The sequence below is a fragment of the Bufo bufo genome, chromosome 11, assembly GCF_905171765.1.
Source record: "Bufo bufo chromosome 11, aBufBuf1.1, whole genome shotgun sequence".
NCBI classification, from domain to species: domain Eukaryota; kingdom Metazoa; phylum Chordata; class Amphibia; order Anura; family Bufonidae; genus Bufo; species Bufo bufo.
This window is the reverse complement of record NC_053399.1, coordinates 56,220,734-56,237,335: the sequence shown is the minus strand read 5'-3', so window position 1 is coordinate 56,237,335 and position 16,602 is coordinate 56,220,734. Positions and strand designations below refer to the sequence as shown.

At 42.7% G+C, this 16,602-nt stretch overlaps 1 protein-coding gene across 1 annotated transcript in view; it reads left to right on the top strand.

Moving 5' to 3' along the window:
* The first annotated feature begins 850 nt into the window (after nt 1–850).
* The window catches only part of NOVA1 (NOVA alternative splicing regulator 1), a 72,359-nt gene continuing 56,607 nt past the window's right edge, over nt 851–16,602 (top strand). The window contains exons 1-2 of the mRNA XM_040411636.1: nt 851–1,620; nt 3,265–3,408. Coding sequence (XP_040267570.1) covers nt 1,485–1,620; nt 3,265–3,408 — 280 coding nt within the window. The 5' untranslated portion in view covers nt 851–1,484. The remainder of the gene's footprint in view (nt 1,621–3,264; nt 3,409–16,602) is intronic.

Here is a 16,602-nt window from a genome sequence, read left to right as displayed (position 1 = left end):
GCACCGTGTCTGCTACAGGGGCAGCCAGCATGGCCCCTGGCCTGTCCATCTGTGTCATATACATTCATATACATACATGGGTGATGGGGGTACCGTACAGTGATACAACTGAGTGGAAAATCCACCTGCCAGGGCAGGGTGTATATATATATATATATACTGTATATATACATGTCCTAAATAAGAAGTATATAGCTGCGACGAGAGGGTATGGCACTGATGTTATATATATATATATACACACACACATATCCTACATAAGAAGTATATAGCTGACAGGAGAGGGTATATAAATATATAATAATAAGAAGTATATAGCTGACAGGAGAGGGTATATAAATATATAATAATAAGAAGTATATAGCTATAACATGTTCTGCAGCTGTTTATAATTCATTCCATTAGAATAACCTGCATTGTACTTTATAGATATATATATATATAACTGGTAGCATGCGTTATTGACATGGTGTCGGGTTATTCGTAATATTTACTACATATAAATATACATATATATATATATATATATATATATATATATATATAGTATTAATGATCTGCTCATGATAATACAGTACTTGTGTTATGTGCTGGTTGCCATCTGGCAAGTAACGTGTTAAGTGAGAATGTCATCTGGCCCAAGCATGGGAGCCGGAGATTGCCTGGAGTCCCTGCTCCCAGGGCTGACCTATATAGGTAGGTGTAGGTAGGAGAGCCTTTGTGTGGGATGCTGGGGATGTGCCACCACAGCATCCTGAAGGCACACAGGCACTGCTGAGGGCAGCCAGGAGAGGACAGAGCGCTGGATCACCAGAGCGAGCGCCAGCCACCAGAGAGCCAGTGTGAGCAGCAGGCAGGGGGATTATTAGGAAACAAAAGAGAGAAGAGGAGGAGGAGAGAAAGCGAGGAAACAAGTCTGAGGCTGCACTCAGCAGCACTCTTCTCTCACACACATACACATCTCGCTCTCGCTCCTTTCTTTCCTCCTCAGCCCTTCTTCTTCCCCTCTACCTCCACACACCCCTTCCCTCCCCATCACTCTGCACCCTCCCCTCTTCTCTGTGTTTCTCAGTCCCAGCCATCTTGCTTTATTTTCTGCTTGCTACCTCTCCGCTTCCCTCCCTCCTTTATCTTTCTCTCATTCCCCAATCCTTCTCTATCACCCCCTTCTCCTTTTCTTGCCACCCCCACCGTCCTGCACTCCTCCCCCTCTTTTCGCTCTCTCTTTCTCTCCCTCTCTCCATCCCTTTCCTCCCCCTCCTGGCTTCTCTTTTATTTATTTATTTTGCCTTGCTCTTCTCTGTCTCTGTTTCCCCTCTTACTTGTATTGCTGTGTCTGTATTTTTTGGAGGTGCACCAGGGGGCTCCCCTTTTGCAGTGCTTGCAGTGCAGGTAGTGGGGTCCCCCCCTCACTCCCCTCTTTCCCCAGCCTGTGGCCCCCCCTTGTGTCCCCCTTTACTCTCAGCCTGCTGCAGCCCACAAACATGATGGCGGCAGTTCCCATCCAGCAAAATGGGACCCACAGTGGGGTCCCCATAGACCTCGACCCCCCAGACTCAAGAAAAAGACCCCTGGAAGCCCCGCCGGAGGCTGGGAGCACGAAGAGGACCAACACTGGAGGTGAGTGCACCAGCTGCTGTCCTGCAAGGGGGTGGACTGTAGTTACTGAGACAGCTCCTCGCTTCCCCTGGCCTTGAATGTACCCCCCAATATATCTATCATGTTATGGGGCGTCTCAGCCAAAGAAATCCTTTGTAATCTATGGTCAAAATGGCGACTTCTTCTGTTATTGTTGTGGTTTTTTATTTATGTCTGGCATCTTCAACCTGTGCTCATTTCAATAGACCTTGTCTTAAGACGCTGCAGGCATACGCCCCTTAAGGTTTTCTGGGGGGTTCACAGGTAGGTTATCAGTGGTCTGTTTTCTGGAGACACATGTCAGGGAGGTTGTCGTGGCTGTTACGGTTTATGGGTTGAAGCAGGAATCACCTCGCCGCTGATGGAGGGCTACCAACACTGCAATCTCTTACCCTCCTCCAGGAAGGAAGGGGTTAATTCTCAGTGCTGGAAGATGCATGGAGGAGGCAGGGACCAGACCAGTCAGCTGCACATCAGTGGCTGCACCTCTCGGTCCCCTCTCATTGTTTCTGGGCATCCTTTTATTTAGCAAGTCAAACCTTCCCTTTCTGGAGTGCCGGGTTTTCTGGAGCAATACTGCGTGCCTTTTTTTTTTGTATCCCCCAATCATTAATTGTAAGCTTGGGGGAGGGGGGGGAGAGAGAGAGGCTCAGCTCACAGGAGCTGGGGGGTGCTTCTTCTGCATCCTGGTGATGTGTCCCAGCATCTTCACGTTCATTTCTATTGGAGGCATAACAATGCAACGATGCAGAGGTGAATGCATTTGCTGAGGAATTGCAAGGAAGATCAGTGGGTTTTTTCTTGGCTTGGATGTATGCTCCCAGCACAGGAATCACACATGGACCTGCACTTTTATCATAAACTGTACAGGGATATATATTTACTGGAACATGTTGAGGTTATGCAAAGTCAGTGACTTGTTATATATTAAAAAATCTATCACATCCTGCATTTCCTGTCATTTCATTCAGCTCCTTCCATATTTACTTTCTAGCTTTATGTATTTTGGGGGTCTTTTTTTTTTTATTGCATTTTTTTTTTTACAGTTTTTTCATCCAGGATCGGGCACATGCGATTCCACCCGATGACCCATGCGCACCCATGATCACCGTGATTTAAGCTGTAGATCAGTTTGAAATAAGGGGAAAAAAATCTGCTTAAACTGCTTTAATTAATAAGCTTATAGGAGGATCATGAGAGATTGAAAGAAGCTAAGGAAATACATTGGGATTAGCGTGGAAGTCGTTCCACATTACACTGAGATTTTTTCTCTCTCTTGGCAACCTCTTAATGCTTACAAATTAAACATGCTGCTCCGAGGTGAGACTTGGTAATGGGTTCATTGAGAGCACACATTTCGGGTGCCTCATCTCCACATGTACGTTCATGTTCCACCGCTTTATGATTTGGACTCATCCTTTGCCATGTATTTTCTCCCCGTGACAGGCTGAACTGTAGCTGAGTCTTGGTTGAAGAATGATAAATTCATGTGTGCATTGCTATACCTTATGTGAAAGCTATTGGGATGATGGGTTTTGTCGTCGTTGACTTGCATGGTTTTCTGAACTGACTGTTGATTTTTTTTTTCCCTTTTTTTTTTTTTTACTCTTTTTTTTTCCTTTGCAGAAGACGGCCAGTTTTTCCTAAAGGTCCTCATTCCTAGTTACGCAGCAGGATCTATCATAGGAAAGGGTGGCCAGACCATCGTCCAGCTACAGAAAGAGACGGGAGCCACAATCAAGCTGTCCAAATCCAAAGATTTTTATCCAGGTAAGGACCAAGCTTATACCAGGTCTCATGAGGAGCCCTTCATCCATGATTGACGGGCAGTTGAAATAGCATCTCTCGCCCTTGCTGTGTTGGCTAGCTGAAAGGTGGCTGTCCTAGCTATTCATTATCATTGTGTTACACCTCACAGCATATTAACCTCCAGTGGTTACGGTTCTAAAGATGCAGCAGAGCTGAATTTGTTGTTTAAGTCTTTGGGTATGCATGCTTTAAGAAAACGCACGTAGTCCTATGTAGAACTATAGAGCTCCTGCTGACAAACTCCGCTCTGCTACATCTGTTTTTTGGATAGCCTTGTGGGAGGATTCAGTTGGTAGCCCTGTATGTGAATAGATCGGATAGTCGCGGTTTGTCCCAATAGGTGTATAATCATGCCCTACCTGGTAAATATGATGCGCTCATCGACCACATTTTAGGTAAGATTCGGTAGCACAATACAGCAGTATTTGCACCATTAGGAAACGCATTCTGCGTAAGGACTGTGACTGCTCCGGCTGCTCCGGCTGCGGTGTCCTCCTGTAAAATCCAGTGTTAAAGGTCACGGAGATAATTATATGTTCACACTAGAAAGAATTTCATGAGGAATAAACTGTAATAAGCCACTAGGCCGAGTGTCACTCCGTAGGCACATATACAGTCTGTGCTAGCAGAATCTATTTTAATCACATTAGGTCTCAGTCATTATGACTTGTCGTGAAATGCCATTTATTAGATATGCAGAATGGGCTTTCTAACGTGATATTCAGTGTAAAGTGTCAATGCAAATGACAAAGTTCACCAGACGGCTGCTGCCAGTGTTTGCAAATAGAAATCAGATAAAGACATGCAAATGTTTGCTGCTTCTTTTCCTCCAGACAAAACATTGTTTTTAAGGAGACCCCCCCCCCCCCACCCACCATCTCATTCATTGAGGTGCTGCTCATTTCCCTCTGCTTTCTCGTCAGACAGATTCTTCTTTTACGTCGCCGTGATTTTCCTATTATTCATATTTGACAGCGGTTTTGTATGAATGTCTGACTTTTTGACTCGTTTTCACCCCTTCCTTACAGATGAAGGTTTGACTTGCTTTCGCTGGTAACGGAGTAGTTCATTAATGGGGGAATTTTAGTGCAGTTTATACAATGTCACCTCCAGCTTTTGTACACATCATCATCATCATCATCGTCGTCATCTGTCTGCTGTAAGGTGTAGCACCGCTGTCCCTATCGCTCCTGGTCTAGCATTGATTTCATTGGATCGAGGTTGGGCTAATGCGCCATGTACGAGATATTGAGAATAACGCATCGGCGTGTGTGTATATAATCACTGAAAATCCGAATTTCCACAGAATCAAGAATGGGAATTCACTGCATAAGCAGATAAAAAAAAAATAACGTGGGGGGGGGGGGGTTGCTGCTCAAATTTAATAAGGTAATATATCTGGCAGAGAAGCGCTCAACCAAATTGAATTTGCTGTTTAACAGCTGAAAATGAAATAGCATTGCTTGCATTATACATGAGGTTGTATTAAATGTACTCCAATATCATAGGAAACCGGTGGTTAGAAAACATCGTCCAAATTACTGAATACAAGGGTTTGGCGGCAGGGAGTAATGTCCTGGAATGGGGGAAGATAGGGTTTTGTTCTGGAAGCTAGAGATATGTGCTGTAGATTATACATAGTGCACATTGTGTCTACCACATACAGATTGTCATTTGGCGCAGCTCATTGTCAATTACCAGGTCATTTGTTTTGTCGTTTTTCCATAGGACTGCAGGTAAAAATGACTACATTGTTTTTAATATTTTGAAAATGACACAGGTATGGTGCCATTGTATAGTGGAACATCTGAAGGGTGCTTCACCTTATAGATGATTCAACACGTTCTTACTATTGGTTTTTTTCCGCATGGATGTAATCCCGATACCTGGCTATTTAGACCCAATGCTACATTGTAACATTTAGGAAGAGCCTTTTTGGCCTAAAATGTAAAAAAAAAATCTCCTTTTTAAATGATATCCATGGACCCACCCAGTGGTCTAGTGGTCATAATAACCTGTTGACGTATTCACAGCAAACGATTCCATGATTTTTGGTGTCTGATGTTCTTTTATTAAGTAGAAATATCAAACATTATAAAAAATATATATCAAACTCTAGTTGGTGGAACCGATGGCTGTAGCCTTGGGTCTTCAGTGATGGCCTCGAAGTCTTACCAATGGTTCCGCAGGAATGACGTCATAGACTTTGCAGTGTACAAGTCCCCTATTCCCTCTGATCAATTCTGTCCAGTGGTATCTCCTTTAGGAAACAACAGATAAAGCTGTTAGAAAGCAAAAGACCAAGGAAAATAGAAATTTTAGTTGGTAGAACCGATGGCTGTAGCCTTGGGTCTTCAGTGATGGCCTCGATGTCCAGCTTACCGATGGTTCCGCAGGAATGACGTCATAGACTTTGCAGTGTACAAGTCCCGTATTCCCTCTGATCAATTCTGTCCAGCGTTCATCTCCTTTAGGAAACAACAGATAAACCTGCTAGAAAGCAAAAGACCAAAGAAAATAGAAATTTTGAAAGAGAAAAACAAAAAAAAATGAATGTTTTAATTTTGCCTGTACGTGATTTTTTTAGATGCCTTGCAGCATATTACTTAGACAATCAGGATTGAAAACGAAGTCACTTTATGCATCTTCACTCTGTGACAGCTGGTCGGGGGACGGGACTTAACCCTCTTGTTTCCATGGGTATATTGTGGTGATTGATTTGAAAACCAATTGTGGCCATTTCAGAAAAGTCCTTTTATAGTCACTGAACATTTAATTAAGCAAAAAGTACATAAAAGACAAAGATCCTGAAGCTTATATATATATCTAAAAATAATATATATATATGACAAATTCCTATTATTTTCCTGTATATATGGTAATACCAGGCGTGGTGTTATGTCAGTGTTGGGCTTTACACTATGGTGATATCAGGGTCAGATAGTTCTTTATATTCATATAATGAATAATAAAAATTGGTAAAATATTGTGTTAACCTGTATAGAAAGTAAAGGAAACCCATTTCCCCTTTTGATACAGATACATATGGTCCATAGATGATTTAGAAACAGTAGGCTTTCCAGTTTCCTAGAAAGTGCTTGACATGAGTGTGTGAAGTCGTCTGTCAGGATTACAGCATTATGCATATGTTTGTCAGTCGTACTCACATATGTTTTTTTTTTTTTTTTCCTTTGTGGTGAAAAATCCTCCGTTAGTAGCATGCCTTCATAATTTATTGGAGAAAGCACATTTCCAATTCGCAAGTATCGATAGCCGTTCATTTCATTATTTCATTCCATTCGGATTCGCAGTCTCGGTCAGACACAGTGATCCTAGCATTTCTCTGCTCCAATTCTGTCGCCGATACCCCAAGAAATCTATCGAGAGCCTCTCTGAGTGTCACGTGATGTGCAAAAGAAGTCTGTACTGACGCACAGGTGATTCCAGCACGCGGCCATTTTGGAAGGGTGCAGAGCCAAGTTGTAGACCCTACTGTAACCCCACGAGCGGTCCCTTTAGGAGTAGTTTGCCCGTTCTAGGTCACAAAGGTTTGCAGACACAATTAACCGGCTGAGATCTACGTGCAAGCTGATATGCCGAGATATAAGAAAGGGTTCCTTGAAGCGTGTCACACAATTACTCTGCTCCTGTTCTACATGGACACAGATAAGGACAGCCGTGCTGTGACTCTTCTCTCCGCTCTCCAGTTTCGCACTCCTGTATTGTTTATCACAAACCGCACATCCGATTTCCTCTTCGGAAACGAGAGAAAATATAGCATCTCTCTCTCATAGTTTACATTTTACCTTGGCCGCACGTACAGCTGGCAGGCTTCACTGCACAACCCTGCTTCATCCACAGGCATTTCCCGGTGCCAGCTCTGTAATACAATCACGGGTGTCCTTAGCCCTGGTGTGCGAGATTGATAGAAAGCCTGACTATGTGCGGCTCCTCTCTGAGCCCTGGCCAGCAGTATACAGAAAGTGAGAAGAAGCAACTTGTCATACAGAGATCAGGACTTGCTGTTAGGTCTGGCTCTCATTCAGGACCGTGTTGAGCATTGGGACCTTTTGTTTATATCAAAGGGTTGACTTTTACTTTAATGGGTTCTAAAACCATGAAAAACATTAGGCTACATGCACACGACAGTGAAAAACGGACATGTGATGTACATTTTTTTAACGGCCATCACACGTCTGTTTTAAGACCAATGGTCTATGGGGTTATTCACACAGCAGTTTTTTTGACTGTCAGTGAAAAACGGACGTCAAAAAATTCGTGTAAGGCTACGTGCATATAGCCTTAGTCATGTCCTTTCACAAATCTGCCCGTCCCACCCCTCGGATTTTTTACGTGTTTTCATTCCCTCTCATTTGTAGCAGTATTTCTTCAATGTACGGAGTGAGGTCATCATTTGTCTGGTTTTGTGGCTCGTTGCCGAACGTTTTTGCTATTCTGTAAGTGTGAAACGGTGATTTTGTACCAGGGTGATTTGCCTTTTGCTTTAGACTATTTTGTGGCATCTTAATGGGAAGATGCCTTATAATTTTTTTTTTTTCTTTGTTCACAAGGTGAAGTGCATGTTTTATATGGATTGGAACGTCCATATGTGGTCCGAAATATGATGGATCAGAGGGATCTACACCATATAATGGGGGAGTGGGGGTCAGTATCTGTTATGTGTCCTATATACTACCTTCAAATCTAGCAAGCAGCAGACATGATAATGCATCATTGCATGGGTTTGATGGCAGAGTGGATTTTCATTCAGCACAGTTCGGTAGGGGTTATTTAGTACAAGTGCAGAGAGGAAGGGCGCCATAGGAACATAGCGAATTTCTCATAGACTGCAATGCTAATGCAATGGAGCCTATGACGGAAGTGATTTGATGATCACATGTTCAAGATCCCTAGGGGACCTTTTAAAATTAAAAGAATGTAAAAATGCAATCATCCCTTCCCTAAAATAAACATAAACATCATAGGCATCACTGCATCCCAAAATGACCATCATTTAAAAAAATATATATATCTATCCCATAGAGGGGGAAAAAAAAATGGCAGATTCACCGTTTCTTTGTAGCTTCACCTCGCCAAAATTTTTTAATAAAACGTGTTCAAAAAGTCACACACACTCCGAAATGGTATGAATAAAAAGTACAGCCTGGAAAAGAAATGAGCCAACACATAGCTCCGTAGACGTAAAAATTAATAATTTCTTTGGGTCAGAATATAAAACCATTAGACTACAAGAAAAACAATACAAATGTGGTATCTCTTTAATCGTACTGACTGAGAGAATGAAGGCCATGGGTCAGTCTTACTGCATAGAGAACGCCGTAAAAAAGAAGCCCAGAAAACTGTGGCGGAATTGCATTTTTTCCCAATCCCCCCTCTACATTGTATGCAACAGTAGATGGTGCCATTAGAAAATCCCGCAAAAAAAAAGCCCTATTACATTTATATGAAGTAAAAAATAAAAAAGTTAGGGCTCTGGGAAGGCCTAGAGTAAAAAATGAAAGTGCAAAAACTTAAAATACCCATGTTATTTCTTTATAGAACATTACAGTCAATCCAGCAACATTAAAACTGTAATCTGAATAGCATTTTTATTTATATGATCAGTTTTCTGAAAAGTGAATATTTTCGTAAGGTTAGCAACCAATCACAATCACTGTAATTAGCTTTAGGAAGAGGTCCCCCTTGTATGAGACAGGGCATATTTGAGAGAGAGATCTGGCAGTGCGGAAATCTCCCTTAACAGCGTTGACTTAGGATTGGGAACTGTCACTCATCGCCATGTCCCAGGCTTTCATTAACAGCTTTCATCCAGTGCACATCTAGAAGAAGCTGCCCCTTGTGTCTTAGTGTAATGGAGGAGTGGCGTCCACATTAACCCCTTTTGCAGCGATGCCCATTAACCCAGTGTTAAGGGAAGAGGTCCGATGTATGTAACTAGAAAGCTTCTGCAGGTAATTGGGACCCGGCTGGTGGAACAGTGTCTGGTTTCACTGCAGCTGCCGCTGGGCTCAGTTACCCTGACCTGTGGGGCCCGAGGAGATGCTCCATCCAACAGGGAAGTGGCAGGAACCTCCTACTTGCGCCTTTACACCTCTTTTCCTGGCCACAATCTAATTGACCAGAATAGTATGACAGACGTTACCATCTCTTGTTTCCACTGTAGCAGGAACTATTTTTGCCCTTGTTGGTTTCCATTCGCAGGAGAATAAAGGGTTTACATGAACATTCAGGTGAAAGTCTCCTCCATCTTTATACATTTAATTTATTGCCTGCACTCCTATGGAAAACCAGCTAAAATAACCAACCCAGCACTGCTACATCTGCATTCCTCTGCATACTATAGATGATTGCATTTCATTATTTGACAGTTTTTGTTATATTCAATTACCCATTAGCCATATTTTAGAAGACTTCATATATTACATGCTATTAAATTACCGCCATTCCAGCCCTTAGTAATCATCCTATCATAGTAACCAAATTATACCGTTCATGCGATACACTCACTCCATACAGATCCACTTGTATACGAGTGCCTGACTAGCACCTGTCGGACTCTCTCAGAAGGTACATTTCCCGACACCAAAGACCAGACACTCCATTTTCGTCCTTTCTGTATATAAGGACGAATTAGTCCGCATAAGCGCTTATTCCATTAAATCGCCGTCGCCCATATTTCACAGCTATAGGAAGGCAATGTCAGACGCTGTCCTCCCAGTGTAACAGAAATGGATAACTTAATTTGCTTCACTATACATTAAGTTTTTTTAATTCCATGAACTTAATTTAACTGATGTTTAAAAACTGCATAGAAAGCATTTTGCAGGCCATTACGCTTGGCACAATGAGTGAGTCATACGTCGTTATTAAAAGGTTGGCAACCGATTGCTCTGCGTAACAAATCTTCTGCAGACACATTGAGTTTGCACATATCTACTATCTATATTCGTATATACCCTTGGAGCGGAGGAGTCAGATTGAGTGTCTCATTTAGACATTTGGAACCCAGCCAAAATTTGGGGTGCTTCTACTCCCCTTCTGGAAGTGAGGATATTCCTGTAATTTCACAGCCATGGGTCATCCGCAGGGACAGTTACCTCGTGAACATGCGCGCAGTCACCTGCCAACGAGGAGAGACATTCCCCAGACATTCCCTTCATGTCTGGGCCTCATTGTTGCAGCGATGCCAAGTAAACTGTTCATGCAAGGGATAGGCACACATGCTAAAGAGGTAGACTGACAAGCTCGACCAAGTACTGGGCCTATTGTTGTGTTCCTTTAAGGAACTTTCTGTGATCATCCGAGTGGTGTCATTATAGGTTCTTCCACCAAGAACCAAAATGTATTCTTGGCTCAGACATTGTTATGTGCATCATGCCATGGCAATCCCAGTAATCTAGGCTGTTGTATGGTTGATGACTCTTATCTTAGATGCAGAATTTGCGAGTTGCCTTTAGCAGGGACATAGCTTGAGGGCAGGTGGCTTGTCAGGCAAGTGGGCATCACCATCTATACTGCCCTCCCTATTGCATTTGGTTACAGCTCTATGGGCAGCAATCTGAACCTTAAGGTGGCCATACCTATTGGTCTAATGTTGATCAAAAAGGATGATTTCAACCAAAACGAACGTTCGCCAGTTGAGATTTAACAACGAACGACCGTTTTAGCTGATCGATGACATGGCATTATCGCTTGAGAAGAAGTCTTCTGTGTTTAATATTTTTGTCCGATAGTCGGATAAAAAGATCTTTTGCTCAAAGAAAGATCGTTCAGCTGTCTTTGAAGGAAGGCTCTTTTGTCCATCACCCAGTTTCATTGAAATTTTGGGCAGTATGAACCACTAATGGCCAATATGGACTACAATGTGTATGGCCGTGCCATTGTTTGTTCAACTGCTGTTCATCCACCTCCTGTCTAATGTGTATGGACACCTTTAGTCCCAAGTGAAGATCTATGTCCATGATTGAGCGCTATCCATTTACAATGCAGCTGAAACAACGTACGCCATGTTTCCGAATCTGATTAATATCTGTATGGCATGCCCTGCGCATGCGCTGCTCTATTCTTTATGCTTTTTGTGTTTTGTTTTATATTATATTCCCTAGCAGACTGATCGTAAAAATGAAACAGCTATATGCTATATACAGATATCATCAACTTAGTTACTTTGTGCGCCATGTGATAAATGTGAAATATCCATCTATAGGGGAAGTGCAGTAGACATAGCAGTCCTGGGCCATATCAATATATGCAGCATTTTTATGATAACACCATCCCAAGTAATTTACCCTATAAATTTGTTAGACATTGTCATACCTAGTGTCCCGTGTCAAATTTCCATTAAATCCCAATATTCAAGAAAAGCGTACGTGCCTTTCCTATAAGCGCTATACTGCTGCATAGCCAATGACTTGTAATATATGGCACATTCGTGCCTCATTTTTAATGCCTTGCAGCAGTGAATTGCTTTCTCAAGCCTTGCCCGTTGACCCAGGAATTGTCCATTTACATAAAAGGTGAATCTTCCATGCTGGAAACCATGGCTTGTATATTTGTATCGGTCCCAAATCCTTAGGTGTCACTAACCGGTTGGTGGTTCTGTCACGGTCATAGCTAACTGAAATTGGTTGACGTCACTTACATTCGTATGAGAGCTGTGGGGCTGTATAGTGATGGGTTAGCAACTTAAGGGTATCTCCAAATTCAGAATGTGGCAGAGGTTTGCAAAGAAGGTACATGTGAATAAAACAGGATTATTTCCTGGTCACTTAGTGTATCTTTGGTTGTGGCATTTTATGTGCTTTTTAGGGTATTTTTGCTCTAACTGCATGCTCTAATTTATTTTATTTTACTCACTTATGTACCGTAGTTGTGGTAAAATGTATGGCCTTTAGCTATATCTAATGTGTAATAAAGTACAGTATATACATGTCATACAGTCAGGTCCATAAATATTGGGACATCAACACAATTCTAAGAGTTTTGGCTCTATACACCACCACAATGGATTTGAAATGAAACTAACAGGATATGCTTTACCTGCAGACTGTCAGCTTTAATTTGAGGGTATTTCCATCGAAATCAGGTGAACGGTGTAGGAATTACAACAGTTTGCATATGTGCCTCCCACTTGTTAAGGAACCAAAAGTAATGGGACAGAATAATAATCATAAATCAAACTTTCCCTTTTTAATACTTGGTTGCAAATCCTTTGCAGTCAATTACAGCCTGAAGTCTGGAACGCATAGACATCACCAGACGCTGGGTTTCATCCCTGGTGATGCTCTGCCAGGCCTCTACTGCTGTCTTCAGTTCCTGCTTGTTCTTGGGGCTTTTTCCCTTCAATTTTGTCTTCAGCAAGTGAAATGCATGCTCAATCAGATTCAGGTCAAGTGATTGACTTGGCCATTGCATAACATTCCACTTCTTTCCCTTAAAAAACTCTTTGGTTGCTTTTGCAGTATGCTTTGGGTCATTGTCCATCTGCACTGTGAAGCGCCGTCCAATGAGTTCTGAAGCATTTGGCTGAATATGAGCAGATAATATTGCCTGAAACACTTCAGAATTCATCCTGCTGCTTTTGTCAGCAGTCACATTATCAATAAATACAAGAGAACCAGTTCCATTGGCAGCCATACATGCCCACGCCATGACACTACCACCACCATGCTTCACTGATGAGGTGGTATGCTTAGGATCATAAGCAGTTCCTTTCCTTCTCCATACTCTTCTCTTCCCATCACTCTGGTATAAGTTGATCTTGGTCTCATCTGTCCATAAGATGTTGTTCCAGAACTGTGAAGGCTTTTTTAGATGTCGTTTGGCAAACTCTAATCTGGCCTTCCTGTTTTTGAGGCTCACCAATGGTTTACATCTTGTGGTGAACCCTCTGTATTCCCTCTGGTGAAGTCTTCTCTTGATTGTTGACTTTGACACACATACACCTACCTCCTGGAGAGTGTTCTTGATCTGGCCAACTGTTGTGAAGGGTGTTTTCTTCACCAGGGAAAGAATTCTTCGGTCATCCACCATAGTTGTTTTCTGTGGTCTTCCGGGTCTTTTGGTGTTGCTGAGATCACCGTTGCGTTCCTTCTTTTTAAGAATGTTCCAAACAGTTGTTTTGGCCACGCCTAATGTTTTTGCTATCTCTCTGATGGGTTTGTTGTATTTTTTCAGCCTAATGATGGCTTGCTTCACTGATAGTGACAGCTCTTTGGATCTCATCTTGAGAGTTGACAGCAACAGATTCCAAATGCAAATAGCAGACTGGAAATGAACTCTGGACCTTTTATCTGCTCATTGTAATTGGGATAATAGGGGAATAACACACACCTGGCCATGGAACAGCAGAGAAGCCAATTGTCCAATTACTTTTGGTTCCTTAACAAGTGGGAGGCACATATGCAAACTGTTGTAATTCCTACACCGTTCACCTGATTTCGATGGAAATACCCTCAAATTAAAGCTGACAGTCTGCAGTTAAACTATATCTTGTTCGTTTCATCCATTGTGGTGGTGTATAGAGCTAAAAATGCTAGAATTGTGTCGATGTCCCAAGATTTATGGACCTGACTGTATAAGGCTGAGTTCACATCAGCGTTCAGCCTTTCCGTTCTCCTCCTCGGTTATAGGTGCAGGAGAACGGAAAGGACGGATTCGGCACATAACTGAGCCCAATGGAAACTGCGGGCCCCGTAGACTTTAATGGGGTCCGTTAGGTTTCTGGTCAGAGGAAAATTTTTGAAGCAGAGACAAAAGTTCTGCAAGAACAACTTTTGTCTCCGCTTCAAAAATCTTCCTTTGAACAAAAACCTAACGAACCTCATTATAGTTTGGGGCTCGTAGGCTCCGTCCGTTCTTTCCGTTCTCCTGCACCTATAACGGAGCAGGAGAACGGAAAGGCTGAACGCTGATGTGAACTCAGCCTTATATTTGGCTTAAGGGGGTTGTCCAGGCTTTTCTATCCTGAGGATAGGTCATCAATAGTAAAAGCTCGGACAACCCCTTTAACTGCAAATGGGAACAATCCATTTTCATCTATGTCACTCTTACAAAATGGGAAACCCCCAACTCTCCCATACAAATCCCTTCCAAAATCACTTGGATTCCCTTAGGACTCATGGGCACTGCAATACTTGGGAACCATACCACATGGATTCCCGTGCCTCTGATTTTACACAGGGGCACACAGTAGGGATGCTGTACTGCATTGCCTCGCATTAGGACACCGCCTGGAATCATATTGTGCCTGAGATCTAAATAAATAAAAAAATGTCATGAAGGCTGTTAAATATGAAGGGGTTAGAAATACGTTTTTCCTTTTCTTGTTGTCCTGGCAGTGAAGGGGTGACATGCATGAGGTCTCATTTCCTCAGGAAGCCTGGTGTTGGGTGGGCCTCAGAACATGTGTATGTGTGTGTTTGGTAGGTGTGGGTTCCCCGCTTGGCTGGGAGAATGTCATTTCTGGCTACTTGTATAAAGGATGGGGGGGGTGGGGGGAGCGGGGAATGGAGGGGGGCCTGCGAACAGCTGAAGTGACACTAAGCGCCAGCTGGGGGATCTGGAATCAAAATAAGCTGTGAGTTGTATTACCGCACAATTAGAATACACAATAGTGAATGTGCGCATCAAGGTCACATTGCACCGGAGCACAGCTCTTTTTGGTTTGTTTTTACATTACAGCCCTGCCTTTTAGTATGAAAAGTCATTTTTTTCCCCCCAGTGAACAGATTGTACATTTTAAACTCACTGTTTGGATGCTCAACACTCGGACCATCTGACATTAACAGAGATGAAGGCTAAACCTTCTGACATTGCTGTGATGCCCAGTGTGAATATATACGTGAAGAAGAGAGGCATAAAACCACAGAAGGAGAGAGTTGCCAAGCCTTATATACCACAAAAGTGGTGCTAAAAAGACGCAGATTAAAGAACATGCCATATTTGTCACAATAATTTGTCACCTTTAGTGCTCCTCTAGAAAAGTGGTGGGGCTTGGCGTCCTGCCCATTTACTATCATTTACGTCAGAATCCGGTGTAAATGATTGCTCAAGCCTACGCCAGCCCCTAGTTTCTGGTGCCCAGAGGACATGCCTTTTAATAAATGATGCGCATCTCACTCGGCACAGGAGATCAAGACTGGCGAGGAGAACACCTGTCTTGTTAAATTCATGATTCATGATTTTCCCATATAATTGTATGGCAATGACAACCCATAGAGCAGCCATTTTGTGGCTGCCATGAAGTAGTCCCTTTTTCTTTTTCAGCATATGGCGCGATGGTGGACTGCACTTCTACCATACATCAATACAAATCTATGTCATACAGGTGCATTTCTATCCATTTTCAGTTGGAAAATGCATAGATTTGTCAAGTTGTACTTGCTGATAGCTGGTTTGTGTTATTTGTCTACATTCAACACTTTCAGGGCGAGTTGAGATGTGATGTATTTTCCGCACCTTAAATCTGCAGCAAATTACAGTATAATAAATGTTAATCAAGTTTGCAAACGCCATCCACATGTAGCAGAAAAAGTCTGGAATGGAAAATGACCAGCTGCAGATTTATGTTACAGAAATGCTGCCGACTTTACCCCTTCAGTGTATGGGAGTGAGACCCGCCGGGAATCCCCAGCACAATACAACACCCATGGTTTAAGGGGCTGACACAGGCCGAGCTTGAAGCTGTGGATTCATGCGGCATTTTGCCATGTTCCAGCAGATAATGTATTAGGGAGATATCCCTCCCTAACAGTATGGCCATACGTGGTGGAAATGCCGCAGACGTCTTTGTGGTAGATCCACAACATTTTACAGTAGCATCAACATGCTGAGGATAATGTCTGCACCAAAGCCACAGTTAAAGGGGTTGTCCCATGAAATATATTTCACAATTTTGAAACCACCGTCTAGATCTGAATAGTGTTGTTTAGCATAGCCACAATAAAACGTATCTGTACAGCGCCACCTGCTGGTAGTTCTTTTTTTCTCATTTTCTTTGGCTCACTGAGAAGGCCACACATGCTCAGTTTCATCCTTCAGCTACCTTCTGAGCTGTGATCAGGAGAGAGCTGCAGCAGAACGGATACAACCCCTGAGCTGCCAGCTTGATATAAATCTAGAGAAACAATGAAT